At 32.4% G+C, this 21,147-nt stretch overlaps 1 protein-coding gene across 1 annotated transcript in view; it reads left to right on the forward strand.

Moving 5' to 3' along the window:
* The first annotated feature begins 591 nt into the window (after positions 1–591).
* Positions 592–21,147, forward strand: part of tpo (thyroid peroxidase) — a 30,504-nt gene continuing 9,948 nt past the window's right edge. The window contains exons 1-9 of the mRNA XM_052620281.1: positions 592–677; positions 1,847–1,932; positions 3,664–3,745; positions 3,849–4,003; positions 5,478–5,601; positions 8,400–8,529; positions 10,266–10,472; positions 15,695–16,195; positions 21,051–21,147. The exon at positions 21,051–21,147 is cut by the window's right edge and continues 162 nt beyond it. Of these exons, the coding sequence (XP_052476241.1) occupies positions 1,854–1,932; positions 3,664–3,745; positions 3,849–4,003; positions 5,478–5,601; positions 8,400–8,529; positions 10,266–10,472; positions 15,695–16,195; positions 21,051–21,147 (1,375 nt within the window). The 5' untranslated portion in view covers positions 592–677; positions 1,847–1,853. The remainder of the gene's footprint in view (positions 678–1,846; positions 1,933–3,663; positions 3,746–3,848; positions 4,004–5,477; positions 5,602–8,399; positions 8,530–10,265; positions 10,473–15,694; positions 16,196–21,050) is intronic.

The raw sequence follows: 21,147 nt of genomic DNA on the forward strand, positions 1-21,147 counted from the left end.
CACTATGTTTTCTATCTATGATATTGTTATAGTATGACACGAACTCTTATAAATGAATGATTTAAACCCTCTTCACAGGCTTTTAGATGATTACTATAAAGACATCAAATCAAGTGCAATTAATCTGTAACATCCTTTGTTATTAATCTAATTAATTACTTGACTTACTTTGATTACACATCAGTGTCCAGCCAAAGATCTGACTATTCAGATGAGTTATGCCAAAAGCATCAGGTCATTCCTCATCTACCGCAGACAGAGAGAATTGAGTTCACGAGCTCACAGACAAACCTTTTCCTGAAAATGTAATGATGTCAAGAAATAACCATGTGTCATTTATAGGAATATACCAGACAAAAATCAAAATATAGCTCATAAATGATAACAACATGGCCTGTTTTAGATGAACTATTGCAATATGGTTGAGAAATGTCATGTTTTAAATCTCTTGCGAGCAGATAATGATGATTTCAGAGGCCTGACAGATGCTTGACGCAAGCTTGTGTTGTGTTTAAAGAGGGCCACTCGAACGACACGCTTCATGAAGCCGAAGCCTTGAAAAGTCAAGGGTTTTGTTGGAATCAGCAGAGTTTGACTGTTCACAGTCAGTGAGAAAAACCCAGAGACGAGAACACAGCCGACTGGAGACACACAGACAAACACCACCGAGACTACAGGTATGAAATATACCGGTAATATTGTCAAATATTTGTACAGCTTAAAATAAGTGTTTTCTAATCGAATATTCTTTCAAATATAATTTATTCCAGTGATCAAAGCTTAATTTTTTAAAAACTTTTAAACAATTTAATGCATTCTATATATATATATATATATATATATATATATATATATATATATATATATATATATATATATATACATATATTATTTTAAATTAACTATATAAATTTGTTAGCTGTCAAGAAATATCTGCATCATAGTTCACTCCAGAATCAACAGAGTATATTTAGCATAAATATAATTAAAGAAGGCCAAATTAACAGCATCCTATAGGATAAATCTTACACAAATAAGGATTGTATATCTGTAATGTACAATTGTAAATGTAGATCATATTTGTTAAGATTAATTTAATTGGTGTTGAAATATCAGCTGAAACCAATGCTGAAATTGAATTAATATACAATGGCAGATTATATCTGCAGAATATTAGATAAATTGTATTCTTTTGACTCCAAATTAATTTCAAGTTCTTATGCTTTTGGAACCAGATTATAGAGTTTTAGATTAGATTAGAATAAACTTTATTGTCATTGCACATGTATGGCAACGAAATGCAATTAGCATCTAGCCAGAAGTGCAATTAGCAGTAAGTACACGATATTCAGTGGCTATGTTACAAATGTACATTAAATAGATAAGGCTTTGGACATAATTTACATATTTTTAAATACTTGCGACGTGATATAAAGATAGGTGTACTATGAGCATACTATACAGATGGATTATGTAATAAGTGTGTGTACACCATAAGCAGAAACTATGAACATATGAACATCATTTACACTAATGCATTGGACATTAAGAACGTGCATAGAACAATATTCCAGTGTGCAAATGGTTTATTCTGTATTCTGTATGTTTTTTTTTTCTTCTCTAAATTCATATTTGTAAAAAAAAAAAAAAAAAAAAAAAAAAAAACACATTTATTAATCATAAATTATCACTATAATAATGTTTATCCTATAGCGTGTGCAGTAGATCACATAGAGTACAGAATAAATGGTGTTAATTGGTAAATATGACGCCTGCTCTCAAAATCAATTTTTCTGTCATTTGACATTTATTGCACTTTTTTTATAGCAATTCTCTTCCATTGCAGCGGAGACATGGCTGGCGTCCTGATGCGTTTAACCTCTGTCATGATATACTGCGGTCTGAGCACAGATTCATCTGATTCATCTCAGTGTACGTAGCGTTTTTCGCATGCATTTCAGCTCATATGTGATGCTGAGACGTCTACACCAGTGTTGCGGAAAGTAACTTTTAAAAGTAAAAGCATCATGATTTTGCGTTACTCTCTAAAAAAGTAACTTATTGTGTTACTTAGTTACTTTTTATGGAAAGTAATCCATTACGGTACTTTTGGATTGCTTTTTATAGTCTGGTTGCTTGTTTGTTTGGGATTAAATATGCAAAGGATTTTTGTCTTGACATTTAATTATTGCACATTTCTGGCGTTACTTATTTGAAAAAGTACAGTAAACGTACAGTAACTCTTTCTTGTAAATTAAAAAGTAATGTGTTACTTGAAAGTATCGGATTGTTCCCATTACTTGTATTGTGTTACACCCAACTCTGGTCTAGAGATAATAAGATGTTCTTCAGATCGATGATTTGTGGTTAATTGCCATCCATTGTACCCAATAAGCAAAGACCTCCAAGTTTTCTTCGCACAGACAGCTGGCGACAGATTCATCATGGGTTATTTTGTACCTACTGACATTTAGTTTGGACATTTCCAGACCTAGTGTTCCAACCACATCTGGTCCTTGAAATCTGGTGCCAAATTTCTGTAATGACATCCCCTTGGGATATTTCCCAAGAAATTGCAGGTCTAGAGGTTATATAGTGAGCGGGACAGCATTGTTAATCGGCTGTCTTCATGTAAAGAGTAGATGTGTTGTTGGTTTGAGTTAGGATACGTGTTATGTAACGACAGAAGATTCCCAGTGGGAATGTCGTCCTGAGGTGAAATAGGGATGTGTCTCACAAACCCCATGTTTTTTAAACTAGACACGAATGGCAAGACGTCAAACTATAGTTTACATTTGTAAGCCCACCCTAGGGACAATATATTAATGTAAAGCCTGAGTGAATCTGAATGTTTTACATTTCATACAACAATTTTTCAATTTTAAACACCAACACATTTTTTTGCACACACACACATTCGCACAAACACACACACACATGCACACACACACAAAAACATTCACACAAACACACACGCACACACAAACACATACACACACACACACATGCACATACACACACACACATGCACATACACACAAACAAACAAACACATGCACACATGCACACACATGCACACACACACAAAAACACACATGCACACACACACACGCACGCACACACACACACGCACACACATGCACGCACACACACAAACACACACACACACACACACACATGCACACACACACAAACACACACACACACACACACACAAACACGCATATATCCACACACACGCACGCACACACACACAGACAATAATTACAACAATGTGTACTCATATATCATTAATTAATTAAAGATATACTGTATACATGTGTGTGTGTAAATATATACACATTTATTGTTAATAACATTATTATTATATTATTATGTATATACTGATATATGTATATAATTAATGGTAATCATGAAGATAATTATTACTAATAATAATTATATTAAAGTATTTTATTATTATTATTAAAAATAAAAAAATTAAAAAAATTAAAAATTTTATTATTATACTAAACAAAAATATTAAAGTATTTTATTAGTATTACTGTTTAATAATAATATTATTAATATTTTAAAATGTTAACCAATCAGATTCTATTACTGGAACTTTCTGTTTAATATTTTATTTCTAATCCTCACCTTTGATTTTCTCTGGAAAACTAGTTGTTCCTGAGAGCTTGATTATATCGTCCTTTCAAGAGAGTCTTCAGATGGTCAATGCTGCACTGAATCAAACTTCACAAGGGTGAACAACAGTCTATAATTGTTTTTTATTATTATTTATAGTCATTTGATCTCCTAATAAAGACAGTTGAGACAGTTTTTCCCTCTTTTTCTCTGAGTTGCAGGTTCGATCCTCAGCCTTTTCACATGTACACGCTCTCCAGACGGCCAGCATCAGAAACACAGCACATCTCCAAATCAGCAGAGATCTTTCACATCACTTTAGGACTTTTAAAGGAGAAGGCGAACAGGAGATATAAAAGATCACTGTCTGTGTCAGGTGAGGCTCTTATACGTTCATTATTTCTTCAGATTATTGAGTGAATTTAAAGGGACAGTTCACCCAAAATGAAAATCTGCTGTTAATTCACTCAGATCAACCAAGATGTAACTTTTCCGCGAACTGATTATTTCTGACTGTTCATTTATGTAATCACTTATGCATAATTATGTTATTAAAGCACCTAATAATGATCTAATAATAATGTGAAACGTTGATGTTTTACATGTCTAAATCGGAATAAACTAGTCTTCATCAGCTCGCCTTTATATGTGACCCTGGACCACAAAACAAGTTATAAGGGTCAAGTTTTTTCAAATTTTTTTATTTTTTTTCATGATCTGAAAAAAAATCTGGAATCTCAAAAAAAAAAAAAAAAAAAAAAAAAAAAAAAAAAAAAAAAATATATATATATATATATATATATATATATATATATATATATATATATATATATATATATATATATATATATATATTATTTTTGCATTTTTTTGCATTTATATATATATATATATATATATATATATATATTATTTTTTTTATTTTTTTTTATTTTTTTTGAGAAAATCACCTTTAAAGTTGTCCAAATAATCTCTTAGCAATGCATACTACTAATCAACAATTAAGTTTTGATATATTTACAGTAGGAAATTTACTAAATATATTCATAAAACATGATCTTTACTTAAAATCTTAATGTTTTTTTGGCAAGACAAATCTATAATTTTGACCCATACAATGTATTTTTAGCTATTGCTACAAATATACACCAGAGACTGCTTTTATGCTCCATTGTGCTCCGGGATCACATATATTATAAACCATAAGAGACCATAAAAACATTCATTCAAGCTTCAACTGCTTCGAAACAATTATTTGTTCACAAACTGAACATTATATCTGACGCTCTTGAATGTTCAGTTAATAATGTTGTAAATAATGTTCAGTTTCTTGCACGGACTGATCATTTCTCTTCATAAGATCTCAGTATATCGCCAATAGTCACAGTTATTCATTTGCTGTTCCCTGATATGTTTTTTTGCCGGAATTTTAGTTGCATTTTATAAATCATCTAAGCAGCACGGTTTCAGCTAAAAAGCTTCTTAACTGTTCTACTGAAGAAAAAAGTCAACAACATCTTGGATAAGCTGAGTGAGAGTAAATTAACAGCAAATGTTCATTTTTGCATGAACTATCCCTTTTAATAAAAGCCCCTGAGCACCGATGACACTTGATCTAATGCATTGACATTTTTTAAGTGTCTAAACACTTCATGAGGCCGCTGTTATTTTGCACAACATGTACTAGAGAGTATTCAGCTCTGTAAGTGTGGAATAATGCAGTAGCATCATCTCAGAAGAGCTTTAAATGTCAGATTTAATCAATAGTGTCGCATCTACGGGAACCACAGCGGACGGTTTACCCTTCAGTGTTTGAGTTGCATTCGTAAACACATTGACTCCTTTTCAAGAGCTCCTTTCTGTGGAGGCAGTGGAGCGGATAGCAAACCTGTCTGGATGCCCTCGCACTCTCCATCCCATCACCTGCGCCACAGACGGAAAGTACCGCAGCATCTCTGGAGTCTGCAACAACAGGTATCTGACTCTCGTCTTAATAAAACATCCATAATGCAGCGGGAGGCACAGACATCAGACCCTCGGTTAACAGCTTCGTGACATTTTGTGGAGAGGATCAGGCTGATATAATAAGATGACCTGCGGGTCAGAGCTTCAACCAGATGGGAATATCACTAAACAGTATAAAAATAATGTCTGAACCTTAAATATTCATGCCTGCTCATGCGGGTCATGAAAGACGTCACAAACCTGTGCATGCTTTCATCTGCTGCAACTGCAAAACATGTTCCTTATCAGTATTTTTGTCTTGTTTTCCATTACACATATCTAGCATGTTGCTAGCATGTTGTTAGGATGTTTCTAGCATAACTAGCATGTTGCTAGCATGTTTCTAGCATTATTATCATGCTACTAGCATTTAGCTAACATGTTTCTAGCATGATTAGCATGTTTCTAGCATGATTAGCATGTTTGCTAGCATGTTTCTAGCATGATTTGCATGTTGTTAGCATGTCACTAGCATGTTTCTAGCATGATTAGCATGTTGTTAGCATGTCGCTAGCATGTTTCTAGCATGATTAGTATGCGACTAGCATGTTGCTAACAATCAACTTATATTTATATATTTTTCTGTAAATGAAGTAAACTGAAGTAAAATGATATTAAGTCTTGTTTTCTGAAAATGAAGTGAGTTTAAGCTTAACAAGAAGAAAATGTTTTTGAAAAGGGGCAGAATAATAATATTGTTTTCTATTTGAATTAAGTGAATTTTTTGATAGTCTCACTTGATGTTTATTTTATGTATTTATTTATTGCAGTTTGTACTACACAATGTATCAGAATTAAGTGATGTTATGCATAAAACAAGAAATTTTTTTTTAATAATAAATAAAATAATGTGTGTGTATATATATATAGTCCTGTTTTAAGCTTAAACTCGCTTATTTTTTACATATTTTTAGAAAGCAATACTTAATACCTTATGTAATTTGACAAAAATACAAAATCTGAAAATCATTAAGTTTAAGAAAAACAAGAAAAAAATACTTTTTTTGTAGAATGGACTCCAAAAAATAAAATAAAAAAACTTTTATAAAACACACTTTTGATATTTTTTTCATCCATAAAACAAGACTTAATACCTTAAGTAATTTTGCATCTCAGGTAAATGTATCTTGATTTAAGAATGTAAAGTTATTTGTGCTGCAAAACAAGACAAAAAATACTTAGAAAGAAAATCTATTTTGCAATGTGGATTCATTTGCATTGTGCTGATAGAGCTGTCTGCAATCATATAAACACATTTAAATCAGATTAAACTCAAAATATGTGTATTTCCTTATCTTTTCCTTTATGATGCATATGATTGATTTGGCTTTGGGGAAATTAATCTGAGTTCTCCACATTGGCTCATCTAGCTAGATTTATAGCATTTATTTTTACATGTTTGGGAGGAAATGTACCATATCCGTCCAGTCCAGATGCATCAAATGATATTTTTTTAATGCAAAAACATTAATCATTAGTTCTGATTAAATCTATATTCTGTGAGTATTTGAGTGTGGTGTTACATGCATCTATTACTATTTTAAACATTTCTCCAAGATTATTACTGGGGCTCCACAAACACTATCACTATCACTTCTGTTCATAAGAGAGGATTTGTTCTGAAATTAAAGAAATTAAAATAATGTAACACATGTATGCAAGCATGCACCATTTTTTATTTATTTTTTTATTTTTTATTTTTTTTTGTACTTTAGACAATAAAAAAAAAAACACTTTTTTTTTACATTCTTATGATTTCAGTAATTGTTAATAAGTGTTATATTTTGACTGTTTAGTAATACAATATTTATTTATTTTTATGATTTAATCTAATCTATGCTTTTATTTTTGAAATAATTTATTAAAATATTTCATTCGTATGATTTAACATTTTTTTTGTGTGTGTGTGTTGTATTTCGACCGGATTTATTTAAAAAGTATTTATAATAATTTTGTATATTCATGGTTAAACACATTTTTAGTGTTTAAGTATCTTGATTTTATGTGCTTTTATTTGTAAATTATTTATTAGTTTATTATTATTTATTATAGTGTTGAATTTGGACTGGTTTTATTTAAATTAAAGTTATGTATATATAAATATAAAGGTTTATGATTAAATTTAGCTAAATATTTTAGCTGTTTTGCAGCTAAAAATTACCATATAAATTTGCAGCTATTAAAATTGAATTTGTCTTGTAATTGATTCATTTTGCTCCTGTTTTTTCCTGTTTTGTAAAGCTGCTTCGAAACAATCTGTATTGTATAAAGTGCTGTTTTCTTCAGAAAGTGTAAAAGTCTAGTTATACATGCAGTTTTTATGAGAGACCAAATGGAATATTTCTACTACATTTGTGACTAAATAATTGAAGTACATAAAAATCTGGAGAAAGCCTCTGAAATGCACATATCAGGTGTGATGTTATGATTTGCCAAGTAATTTTAGCGCAACTAAGTGCTTATAGTGAAAGTGCTTGTTATTCTAGTTTAAACCCAGAATGTATTGACAAAAACATTTAAAGAATGAGCATATTTGTTTAAATGCAATGCATTGCATTGAGCCGAAATGAAATATACAGTATGCAATGCCATTATCAGGCAGGTCATTTTTGAGATCATGCATTGTAGAATAACAAGGAAAATGCATTGAACATTAATTGCAATAATGCATTGACTGTGAGCTCTTTGTAAACACTTGTTCTCTTATATTCTGAGACATATGAGACATTTTTGATCACATGCATTTATACTGTGGTTTTTTTTTTTAGGAAGAACCCGCTTTGGGGAGCAGCCAACATCGGCTTGGCCAGATGGCTTCCGGCGGAGTACGAGGATGGAGAAAACCAACCCAAAGGCTGGAACACCGGACGCCAATACAACGGCTTCCAACTTCCTCTGGTGAGCTGCACGAGAATATCCTCACAATTCATGAAAGACAGGACTGAAACAAAACGAGTCACTGTGGGGAGGAGTTACTCAATGCAACTGGAATGAAATGATATGCAAATGAGCACCCTCATATGCTAATGAGTTCATATCTAAAATTAATAAAGTCGTGGCTTTAAATGATGCATGCATGCACAAATGTAAATATCTAAAAGTCAAGATGCATTAACTTGAGATGCAAACTGAACAGATAAAGTCTTGTTTTCTGAGAAGCTGAATAAAATCAAGTGAGTTTATGCTTAAAATAAGAACAAACATTTGTCAGCGAGGTCAGAAAAATCAACTTGAATTAAGTTACATTTTTCTGAGCTCAATGGAAGATATTTGTTCTTGATTTCACTGTAAACAAGACTTTCCCAAATCTTTACTTCTCCAGTAAATGTTTCTTGATTTAAGAATCTTTTGCATTGCAGTTGCACTGGAAAACAAGACAGAATAGTCATTGGGAACATAGATATTCAAGCCATTTTCATGTAAATTGAATGCCAATTTACATCATCAAATCACTTCAATGCATGATTATTTGATTGATTATTAGATGAAATATCTGTGAACACCTGCTAAATAAGCTTGAGGAAACGGTGCCAATTAAAAACCACCTTTCCCTGCTCTTTTATGGCAGCAAAAATGCAAGTTTTAAATATGCACAACCTCTTCTTCCTGAACGCAGAGAAACATGAGCGTCACGCCTCACTGAAACTATTTTTGTAATGAGGAGAAGGCTGCAGCACTTCAGTGCAAGATGTTCATTTTGCCACATCTCACATTGGCAAGAGTGCAAAAACACTTCCATCTAAATTTGGCACATAGTGGTTTAATTGCTAGTGGTTTTAATGATATTTTAACAGGTAAACAAACACTGAAGGAGGGGTATAAAGAGATTTCCCCGACTGCACACACACACAAAACAACAATTCATAACTTACAATATATCAACAGGGTTCTTTAAGCTAAAAAGGCAATGCATTAGAATTAATAGTTCAAATAAATAAATAAATATTTTAGATTAATGCTTGAATTTACCAATGTTAAGTATTCAATTCAAGTATGTTGGCATTAAAATAAACCTTAAATCCATCCTTACAAGATTGTAGTTAATATAATTTTACTGTATATTTTAATTTTGTTATGCGCTCTTGTCATTTAAAATCTTTGGCTTAAGTTTATTTTTATTTTGTTATTTTTAGTTATAGTATTTTTAGTATTCATTTCAGTTATTTGCCTAGTTTTATTTTATTTATATAGCTTATTAAATATAATATTGTTATTTAATGATACTAATAATATGAATTATTTTTTTATTATATAATATAAAATATATAATAATACTTATTATTATAAATAATAATATAATCATACATATTTTAGTTTAGTTTACATAAATTATATTGAATAACCGTTACATATAATAATTTGCAATATAATAACAGGGTATTTTTACGCTAAAAAGTAATTAAAGAATTAAATATCTTAGGTTTTACCTTCTGAGTTGGAAAATTCATATTAATCAGATTATATGAGCCATTAAAGCCTGATGTATCATATATGATACTCAACAACAACAACAAAAAAAAACACACATGCATTTTATTTTATTTATTTATTTATTTATTTTTATTATTTGTCCATGTCCATTGTAATGGTCAGAAATGCATCTCGTCTGAAGTCTCTCTGGTTTGCTTTCTAAGGTTCGAGAAGTGAGCAATAAAATGATGAGCGGCTCTAGCACGACCGTCCTGGAGGACAGCACTTATTCCCAGATGCTGGTGGACTGGGGTCAGTACATCGCCCACGACATCTCCTTCACTCCTCAGAGCTCCAGCCGAAACACCTTCGCAGAGGGACGAGACTGTCTTCACACCTGCACCAACGCAGACCCCTGCTTCCCAATGCAGGTAACCCGTCAAATTTTTTTTGATGATTCCCCTCATCCCCTGAGGTAACAACAACTATATTGAAGGGCTTTTATATACAGCAGTCAACAGGCAACCTTAATAATAAATCCTTTTATTAGTTTGTGGATTTGCTTGAGCTAGAAAATACTACTGAACATAAATAAAATGTGCAAAAGGATTTTGAAAAAATACCCTTAGAAAGAGCTACTGCATTACTGCATTCAAACTTCCAAACTGACTCAAATGATTCGCGAACCCGCTACGAACTCCCGAACTGACTCAAATGATTCGCGTTCCACAAACTGACTCAAATAATTCACGAACCCACTTTGAACTCCCGAACTGACTCAAATGATTCGCGTTCCACAAACTGACTCAAATAATTCACGAACCCACTTTGAACTCCCGAACTGACTCAAATGATTCGCGTTCCACAAACTGACTCAAATAATTCACGAACCCACTTTGAACTCCCGAACTGACTCAAATGATTCGCGATCCCGCTCCGAACTCTCGAATTGATTCAAATGATCCGCGAATTAGCTCCAAACTCCTGAGCTGATTCAAATGATTTGCCATCCCCAAACTGACTCAAATGATTCACGAACCAGCTCCGAACTCCCGAACTGACTCAAATGATTCGCGAATCCGCTACGAACTCCCGAACTGATTCAAATGATCCGCGAATTAGCTCCAAACTCCTGAGCTGATTCAAATGATTTGTGATCCCCAAACTGACTCAAATGATTCACGAACCAGCTCCGAACTCCCGAACTGACTCAAATGATTCGCGAATCCGCTACGAACTCTCGAATTGATTCAAATGATCCGCGAATTAGCTCCAAACTCCTGAGCTGATTCAAATGATTTGTGATCCCCAAACTGACTCAAATGATTCGCGAACCCGCTCCGAACTCCCAAACTGACTCTAATGATTCGCGAACCCGCTCCGAACTCCCGAACTGACTCAAATGATTCGTGAACCCGCTACGAACTCCCGAACTGATTCAAATGATCCGCGAATTAGCTCCAAACTCCTGAGCTGATTCAAATGATTTGTGATCCCCAAACTGACTCAAATGATTCGCGAACCCGCTTCGAACTCCCAAACTGACTCTAATGATTCGCGAACCCGCTCCGAACTCCCGAACTGACTCAAATGATTCGCGAACCCGCTCCGAACTCCCAAACTGGTTCAAATGATTTGCGCTCCATACTCCGAACTAGGAAGAATTAGGAAGCGTGCATTGTGAAGGGCGCTCTGAAAAGCGGCAGTGAAGGCAAATGATTAAAACCTCTATTAAAACAGATGTCCAAATGAACGTACCGGTACGCTAAAAGCACGTTCTGGGCGCATGGAGAGGTGGTGGCACGCTCAAGAACTATATTTGGAAGTGGTGGTACTGAGTACCTGTGCGTACTGGCCCACTTAAAGCACTGGTAATGATCCGTATCAATCCACAAATAACACGTATCTTAGATTTGGTTCTGTAGCTCCAAAGTCTAGTTCCTCGCACTGCGCCGGTGTGGTCTTCGTCCACTCTTCTTCATAGTTCGCTGATTGTGGTCATAACTTTGTCTCCAAGGATTTTCCAGTGGCTTTCAATCAGGTTTAGAGCAGGACTCTTATCTGGCCATTTCATTAGTTCAATGTCTTGAAGTGTGACGGGGGCATTTTCTTGCATGAAATTTGCAGGAAGATTGGGAGATAAATGCAGGGAAGGATCCCCGTGTTGCTGAAGGAAGTTCTGATAAACATTTGTATTCACCTGCCATTCAGTATAACGTCCTCCTCCACCTTTCACTGACTTCTTTACGTGTGTGTGTGTGTGTGTGTATAATGACATGGGTATGACACAGGTATTACAAGGAGAGGGAGACTTATGAGGACATAACCCATGTCCCCATTTTTCAAAACGCTTATAAATCATACAGAATGAGTTTTTTTGAGAAAGTAAAAATGCAGAAAGTTTCCTGTGAGGGTTAGGGTTAGGTGTAGGGTTGGTGAAGGGAGATAGAATATACAGTTTGTACAGAATAAAAACCATTACACCTATGGGATGAACACACTTTACACAAAAACAAACGTGTGTGTGTGTTTTCAATATTTCTGTAGCTTTAATTTATTTATATGTCATTTGCATACTTATTTCAGTTAGTTGCCACTGTAACATTAAGTTTCATATTTTATTTTATTTCATTTATACGTCTATAATAACCTACATCATAACACCATGATTCTTTAGGCTAAAAAATAAAAATTGCAATAATTTATACTTGAAATATTTCAAATACGTTGAAAGAAATGTTTCAGCGTTAAAATATAATTTATGTCCATCTCTACAAGATTCTAACCATTTATTTTAAGTTTTAGAAATGTTGTGCTTGTGTTTTTTCTTATATAGATTTATTTTTGTTTTAGTACTTATTTCAGTAGTTAGTTTCAAATCAATTCATTTTATTTTATTTCATCTTTATTCCAATTATATTTACATAATTACCTACAGTATAATATAACGGTTCTTAAAGCTAAAAACAAGTAAAGTGGATGTGTTAAGAAATGTTTTGGCACTAAAACAGAACTCTATGCAGACGGTGTGTCATAAACAGAATCTTACGAAAGGTTCTAAATAATAGAACTGTTTCTATTTTATAGAACCTTTGCCAGTTATGTGATTGGCTCTTTTGATTTGGGGGCGGGGCTTCGCTGTTTTGAGCATCTCAATCATTGCTGTCCTAGGGCTCCGTATTGTGTATTATTAATCATAAGCAACATCTATTTTCATCCGTGAGTCACTGGTAGCTATTGACTGGATAAGACATTCCCCCAGACATTTGATTAGAATTATCTCTGGCTTTGACATCCCGTGTCAAGGAGCAGGTTACAGTGCTCATTTTTCACCTTCATTGACAGAAGTTCATTTAGTTGAAGCAGAAGCTTCCTCTGAGTCATTGTCTCGCTCTCTCTCTGTCTGATCCTGACGGCCCACGATGAGTCAGACGTGGGAATGTGTTCGAGTCGGAGGACAGTTCAGGACTCCTGGTTCGGAACAACGGAGATGAATCTGGGAACGTGGCTGAACCCTATAATTAAAAAGAGAATATATCTCATTGATTGCTTCTTTATCTCCGGCGAACCTCAAACGCAGTTGAAAATGCGGCTCACGGCAGCAGCTTTTTGTTAGTGGTTCTGAATTCTTCTGAGTGTGAAATGCTCATAAAAATGTGTTGGTTTGTAACTAATCTGTCTCTTGCCAGAAGCAAGGGACAATTCCATAGATATACAAATAGAATTCTATTATTGTCCACCCACTGCATACTAATACTGAGAGCTTCATGATGGACCGGCCGCTCTCAGGATCCACAGAATAACAGACGGGGAACAGACAAAAAGATCTGTGATCAGGCTTTTACTCAAAACTCAGGAGACTTGATGGAGTTTGACTGAAGTCTACATGAAATTGCAGAACTTTATTTTGTACATTGAGATTAATTGGACAGGGAAGATGAATGAAATGAAAACCATTCAAAAAATATTGTTGTTACTTGAAAAAAAAAAAAAATAAAAAAAAAAAAAAATATATATATATATATATATATATATATATATATATATATATATATATATATATATATATATATATATATATATATATATATATACTTAAATATATAAACATATATATGTGTATTTTTATCTCAATGTATAATATATATATATATATATATATATAAATATATATATGAATGATATAATATGAACATATTTGTATTTATATGAATATAAGATATGAAAACTTTTTATGTATTTTTATTACAACTTTATTACAACAACAGTTTTAAATCATGAAATATATAAACATTAATGAATATATTTAAAAAATAAATGTTTTAAACAAAACATATTTTTATTAAATATAAAGATCCATGTGTGTGTATTTATATGTACATAATAAATATACACAGTACACACACATATATAAAAACAAAATCTTTCAGTTTGGATTTGATTAAATATATTTCACTTTTTTTTTAATCAAATAAACAAAGCTTTGGTGAGCAGAAGAGACTTCTTTTGAAGCATTTCAGCACCATGATTTCACTCTGTGGACAGTGCTTTATTTCAGAGCCATTTCTACAGCTTGGGTTCACGATCACTTCCTCAAATCTGTGCTTGAATCCAGAATCATGACTTGTACATGCTCAAGACAACAAGAGAAGCTTTAGCCATGACAACGTTCAACATTCAGAATTTAGTCTGCTATTCTTGAAAATTCAGAATCTTGTCTTCAAAATTCTAAATCTCACATTTAATTAAAAATGTCACTTGCTGTGTCATTGTAATTTGTGAAACTTACTAGTAAATATTAAAAATAAATGTTTCAATGTTGATCTTACAGCAATCTAGTGTATGTTTATAATGCTGTTTATCTATACTTATATAATGGAAGTATGTTAAATAATTATGTATTTTGCTCTTTTAAAAAAAATCAAACAAGAGAAGAGAATTTTAACATGAAGTCCATTTCCACCACTTATAATATGATCATAAAAGTCTAAATGACTGGTGCACTAAAATGTAACATCTATGAGGATGACTAACACTGATTTTTTTTTTTACTTTTTTTATAATTGGGTATTCTGATCCCTTTTTTTTTTTTTTTTTGCTGAAATCGTTTGGGCTTTGCATTTACATGAATATGTAATAATTTAGGTTTAACCCCTTAACTGTCACTCGTATTTTTGAACATAGACTTTATAGCGCATAATTCAAACTTAATTTTTTATTATTCATGAATGAAAACATTTTGTAACATTATATTGATGTACCATTTACATGGTAGTGCAATGTCTCATTTTAAAATGGGTTTTAAAGGAAGAATTTTGAGATTTTAAGTTTTCAGTCGATATATAATTTCTGATGATTTCTAAAATGTGATGAAGAAGTCTTTTTTTAAACAAAGGTCAAAGCTCCTGTTATAATGTAGATTTTTGAGGGTGCGCTCTTGTCATAAATGACTGTATTACTTTTTCTACATAATTTTTCACAAAAAACATTGGTAAAACATATATTTGGGAGTCTTCCAATGATATATAGTTTGTCAAGATTAGATTTAATTGTAATATAGTAAAGTAAATCTAGGAGTCCCATGACAGGGTGACAGATAAAGGGTTAAAAAAATCTGAAAAACTGATGAACAGTAATTTATTTTCTTTCACAGACTCCGAAGGATGGTAAACTGGTTAGCAATAAAAGCTGTCTTCCATTTTTCCGTTCTTCACCCGCCTGCATTAACGTTCAGACGGACGAGCATCCCACTGGACAGCGACAGCAGATGAATTCAGTCACGTCCTTCATCGACGCATCGTCCGTCTACGGCCATTCTGCAGATCTGGAGAAAACCCTGCGAAACCTGTCCAGCGCTGAAGGTCTGTTGGCTGTAAACAGTGAATACAGCGATGGTGGTCGGCCGTTTTTGCCCTTCGTGTCCGTGCAGCCGTCGGCGTGCCTCCAGGAGCCCGGCTCAGAGACAGCGGTGCGGGTCGAGTGCTTCACAGCGGGTGACAGCAGGGTGAACGAGATCCTGCCTCTGTCTGTCCTGCACACGCTCTGGGTGAGAGAACACAACCGGCTGGCCGTACGCCTGACACGACTCAACCCTCACTGGGGGTCAGAGGTCATCTATCAGGAGACGCGCAAGATCATCGGGGCGCTGCATCAGGTAACAGACACCTGTGAGAAAAACCAGTTTAACAACCGGCTCGGAAATGTTATTTATTTTATTTTTATTAAATAGCAAAAAAAAAATAATATTTATAATTAAATTAAAATATAATTTAAAATATTAAAATATAATTTAAAATATTAAAATTTAATTAAAATGTATATTAATTCATAATTTAACATAAAATATGTGTTTATTAATTTGCCATGAATAATAAAAATCAATAAATAAAAATAATTATCTTTTAATTATGAATTATGGGGGGTGAATAAAGGTCTCCTGAAGCAAATCGATGCGTTTTTGCAATAAAAATATCTGTATGTAAAATTTTATAAACGTTCTTTCCAGCAGATTACGGTATAAAGTAAAAGTGTAAAGTAAAAGTATAAAGATCCGCTGCTTAAGAACATTGATTTTGAAACTTGTGAATCCATTAGAACTGTTAGAAGACAGAATTGGAATTCATATATAAATAGATTTTTATGTGCACCTCTAGTTTTCTCTTCCTCTTCTCTAAAGCAGCCCAGCATGGCGTCGCCTCCTTTGCTGCCTTTTCCCGGGGGAGGGGTTTATCTGGATTTGTTATGTCACGAAATCTGGCAGCTATAGCCATTTTTGTAGGCATTAAACTGCCAAAATTTTAACTTTCAGCTTCATAATTTTGCAGATATTGCAAAATACACAGTCATGGCCTCATGGGTGAATAGGGAGAACAGAAGAGGGCTCAGTACGGAGCCCTGTGGAACACCGGTGTTCAGAGTGATGATAGAGGAGGAGAGGTTATCTAACTGAGGTCTGTTAGTCAGAAACTCTAGAATCCTGTTACAAAGGGATGTGCTGATTCAATGCTGGCTGAGCTTTGGAGGGGATTACAGAGTTAAATGCAGAACTCAAATCAAAGAACACATGTGCATTTTGACTGTCCAGGTGGGTGAGAGCAGAGTGAAGTGCATTAGAGATGACGTCCTCTGTTGACCTATTGTGGCGATAGGCAAATTGGAATGGGTCTAGTGTAGCAAGTATTTTAAATGGTATACAACCAGCCGCTCAAAGCACTTGGCGACAGGATGGAAGTCAGCATCATGTTATCAATGTGCAAAATCATTCTAAAATCATGCTATCAGTAGGTTAAATCTTGTTATCCATGTGTTAATGGATTCATGTTAGAAACATATCAACGTACTAATGTACTTATCATGTTAACAACATGCTAAAATGTAAGCAATGAGTAAATCAAGCTAAAATGCTAAAATCAAGCTAATGCTAAAACATGCTAGCAATGTGTTAAATCTAGCAAGAAACATACTAGCAATGTGCTAAATCATGTTAGCACTATTGTATTTATTTATTGTATTTGTTTAATCTGAGTAAAATCTTAAAAATACAAGCTTTTCAAATGTGAATATATAAAAAAGTTTTTCAACAAACGCTAGTCATCTATTTATAGTGTTGTTATTTATTCTCTCATTATCTGTTCATCATGCATCACAGTTTTTTCATGTGTCACAGACTCTCTTTTGGGAAAATCAGTATTTAGAAATAATATTTTAATTCAAATATACCATAGATCTGGTTAACTGTGCTTGAGGCTACTCAAAATAAAAATGTCCTATCTAAAGTGGACCATCCAGTGATCAGGGTCTGAGCGAGTTTATGCACTCAGTTAGTGACAGTCCCTCGGCTGTGCTGTTATCACACACATACTGTACTGAGCTTTTCTCTCGTCTGAAAGCGTCCAATTAAAGCCTTATCTACAGCTTCAGAAACATTCAGTGCTTTAGGCGTCGAAGCTGTGTTCTGATTGTACTGCAGTCTGTCGTCCGACAGCTGGTTACACCACAGATCGCTGCAGGAGGAACCATATAATGGTGCACTTTTAACCCATGTCTGATTCAGAGCACTGTTATTTTAGTAGGTTATTACTGAGATACTCAAAGGTTTTATTCATGTTAAATTCAGTTTTTTTCTGTGTTTTTTCTTTATTTTAAAGTTTGTGATTTTGTGTGATTTTGTAAAGATTTTTACATAGTACCCCCCCCCCTTCAGATTTAGTTATAGTAGTAAGTGAAACTAAATAAACATGATAAATAATAAAAAAAAAAAAAAAAATATATATATATATATATATATATATATATATATATATATATATATATATATATATATATATATATATATATATATATATATATATATATATATTTTTTTTTTTTTTTTTTTTTTTTTCTAAAAATTAATTGCGGTTTTTATTCTTTTTCAGTTTTATTTATTTTAGTACATCAGGTTAAACTAAAAGAACAAAAGAAATATTGCATTGGAATTAGTTTTTTATATATATTTGTTTTGTGTTAATGTCTATTTGTTTTGTTTTTTCTTCTTTTATCTGCAAAATAAGAATGAAGATTTTTATTATTTGTTTTTTATGTTGTGTTTATTAATTTTTATGTAAGTTTTAGTTATATTACTACTTCAAGTAACCTAAATAAAAATGAGAAATATATTTCATATTTAGTTTTTGCGAGCTTAGTTTTTATACATTTAATGAATGAAAAAAAGCTATTTTATTTTATTTTATTTTATTTTATTTTATTTTATTTTATTTTATTTTATTTTATTTTATTTTAATTAATTAATGTTTTTATTCTTCTTTTCCTTAACCTGTGTACCAAATCATCACCAAATAAGATTATATATAATTCACGTTATGTTGTGATGCAATAAAATAAATAAAACAAACTTAAAAAGCATGTTTTAATGCAAAAACAAGCTAACATAAGTATTAATTTTAAATGGAAAACCTAAAAAAACAAAAAAAAACAATTTGATATTGGTTTGGCAAATAACTTATGTTAAAGTAGTACAACTAAAAGTACAAAAGTTAAAACTAAAATAAAAATAAATGATGTATTTATTCATTCATATTATTTATTTAGTAATATATAGTTATATTCATTTTTTGATTGTTTTTAAAAGCAAAAATGCAGGAAAAATGCACATATTTCCAAAACAATTTTTGGATTTGATTCAGCAAATATGATTTATAAATGAGTTTTTGACTGCACTTAAACAATTAACCCTTATGAATGTGAAGAATCAGATCCGTTCTCTTTCAAAAAGACAGAAAAGCAGATTCGCCGCACTGGGCAGAGAACAGATTCAGGTATTAAAGTCCTCGATGCGTGGAAGTAAAGCCCTCGTCCTCTCCGAGCGGCCCTCGCCAAATCAAAGACACATTTGATGGCTTGCACAAGCACCAGCTCCCTGAGTTAAAGTGACTCTGAAGCAGTACAGAAGCCCGTGGAAATGGCACACATCAAACGGAGCGCAGTGTTTTAACAATGTCCCCCTGGGGCCGACTTCACACACGCAGTAAAAACAGTTTCCATTGCTACAGAGGGTTTGATTTGACCCTCTGTGGAGGGCCGGCCGTCAGTCAGACTCACTTTTGAAGCATCTCTGTGTGGGATGACGCACTTCTCGAGGTGAAACGCTGGACTATTTCTGAGACTGCGATAAGACGGAATGAATTTTTGAGGCGCATCACACGATCTCATCTTATCTCCAGGCACAGGACATCCTGAACCAGCTTCTCTCTCTAAATCTGCAGTTTTGTGAGAGATGCTGCACTTAAAAATAATAATAATAATAATGAACTAAAATACCACAAAAAGCATATTTATGAACTGCAATACTGCTGATATAAAGTATAAACATTAAATGAAAAATGTAAACAATAAACATTTAATAAAAGATCTGCAAGTTCTAAAAATGCTATTAAAACTGAAAAAAAAAAAAAGTTAAACAATTGTTGTTCATCACAAAATAATGATGTATTTAATTCATGTTGTGAAGCTGTAAAATAAATAAAATGAAAAAAAAAAAAAAAAAAAAAAAAATCCTACCCCAAAAATTGCACATTTCAATTAAAATAAATCTGGCAAAAAATAAATAAATAAATAATAGAGATTAACTAAATAATAAAATTGCTAATTAAATTACATTAAATAAAATATTAATTTAAAAAGAAAAACTGAAATTAGTTTAAAGTTGAAACTAAAACTGTTTTCTCTGTTTGTTGTCATTAACCTGTATAAAATTAATTACTAAAGGTCATAAGTAATGATTATTAGAATGCAATAGAATAAATATACTAAGCGTTTTGGTTAATTGAAACTAAATAAATGTGACATTAATAGAATATAAAGGTGAAGTTACTACAATTACTACACATACACACACACATATATATATATATATATATATATATATATATATATATATATATATATATATATATATATATATATATATATATATATATATATATATATATATATATATATATATAATGCTTAATAGAAGCATTATACGCATTATAATAGAATGCTTATAAAATGTACAGCATTGCTTAAACTAAAATAAAAACTGAATACATCAAAATAAATATTAATACTTAAAAGATTAAAGAATACTGTATAAAATTATCATTAAATATCACTGCCAAAATGTGCAAATAAAGCAAGAGAAATTATCATAAATACTCTTTATGCTATTTAGTATAATAATATATATTAACAATAAGAATATTTAATAATTTATTTTTTTCTGTGTATGCATTATGTTTTTAGCGTATTGTCATTAGCTTGGCATCTCTGTTGGATTTTACTGCGAGTCTTTATGAAGAGTATGTTTTACAAGAAAATACTTTTTTTTTTCAAGTCTTCAAAATGTCTTGTTTAATTCAATGCATTACTGGCCATTAATTTGTAATCACTTGTGAAATTTACAAGCAATTTCAGTGACGGCAGGGCAGCTTGCTACTGATTGACTCTTGATTTGGTTGTTCCTGCAGATCATAACCATGAGAGACTACATTCCCAAGATCATGGGACGGGAAGCGTTTGACGAGTATCTCGGGCCGTACGGGGGCTATAACGACTCTGTGAACC

Source organism: Carassius gibelio, chromosome A17 (genome assembly GCF_023724105.1).
Source record: "Carassius gibelio isolate Cgi1373 ecotype wild population from Czech Republic chromosome A17, carGib1.2-hapl.c, whole genome shotgun sequence".
Lineage (NCBI taxonomy): Eukaryota > Metazoa > Chordata > Actinopteri > Cypriniformes > Cyprinidae > Carassius > Carassius gibelio.